Genomic DNA, 649 nt, shown 5'->3' on the forward strand with positions numbered 1-649 from the left:
TTTTAGCGTCACAGTCTGCACAGGCTAACTTGCGGCGCCGAGAGCCTGCTCTTGCTGACACTGTGGAGCTGTGAGCCCTCTCATGCAAGCTGGGTAGGAACCTGCGGCACATGCCCCTGATGCCCCACTGGCCGCCGCCGCTGCCCCCCATGCTTGCAGGCGCTGGAGGAGGACGCCGCGGCCACCCAGGCCCGCATGGACGCCGCCAACGCGCTCATCTCGGCGCTGGGCGGGGAGGAGGTGCGGTGGACGGCGCAGAGCCGCGCCTTTGACGACCAGATATCGCGCCTGACGGGGGACTGCGCGGTGGCGTCCAGGTGGGGGGGCGTGCACGCGCGTGTGTGTGTACTATGTGTGTAGGGTGTCTCTGTGTGTTTTGTGTGGAGGGTGTTGGTATTGTGTGCGTGTGGGGTGTAAGCGGGGATGTACATGTCTCTGAAATGTGCCGCGGCTGCGTGCCTGCCGCTGCTGCTGCCCGCATCCCGCCGCCGCCTGCACTGCCACATACCATATGATATCCGCCCCTACCTGCCCTGCCCCGCCTCCTCCTCCCCGCCTGCCTGCCTGCAGCTTTGTCTCCTACCTGGGTCCCTTCAACCGTGAGTTCCGGGAACTGATGGTGGCGCGGGACTTTGTGGGGGCCTGCATG

General features: G+C 65.9%; 1 protein-coding gene across 1 annotated transcript; it reads left to right on the plus strand.

Moving 5' to 3' along the window:
- Positions 1 to 159: 159 nt before the first annotated feature.
- Positions 160 to 634, plus strand: CHLNCDRAFT_144018 (hypothetical protein; the record flags this gene model as incomplete). Its single annotated transcript, XM_005842714.1, has 2 exons — positions 160 to 317; positions 571 to 634. Coding segments are annotated over 2 exons (222 nt in total), but the record flags the coding sequence as incomplete, so codon positions are not given.
- Between the last annotated feature and the right edge of the window lie 15 nt (positions 635 to 649).

The sequence above is a fragment of the Chlorella variabilis genome, assembly GCF_000147415.1.
Source record: "Chlorella variabilis unplaced genomic scaffold CHLNCscaffold_64, whole genome shotgun sequence".
Lineage (NCBI taxonomy): Eukaryota > Viridiplantae > Chlorophyta > Trebouxiophyceae > Chlorellales > Chlorellaceae > Chlorella > Chlorella variabilis.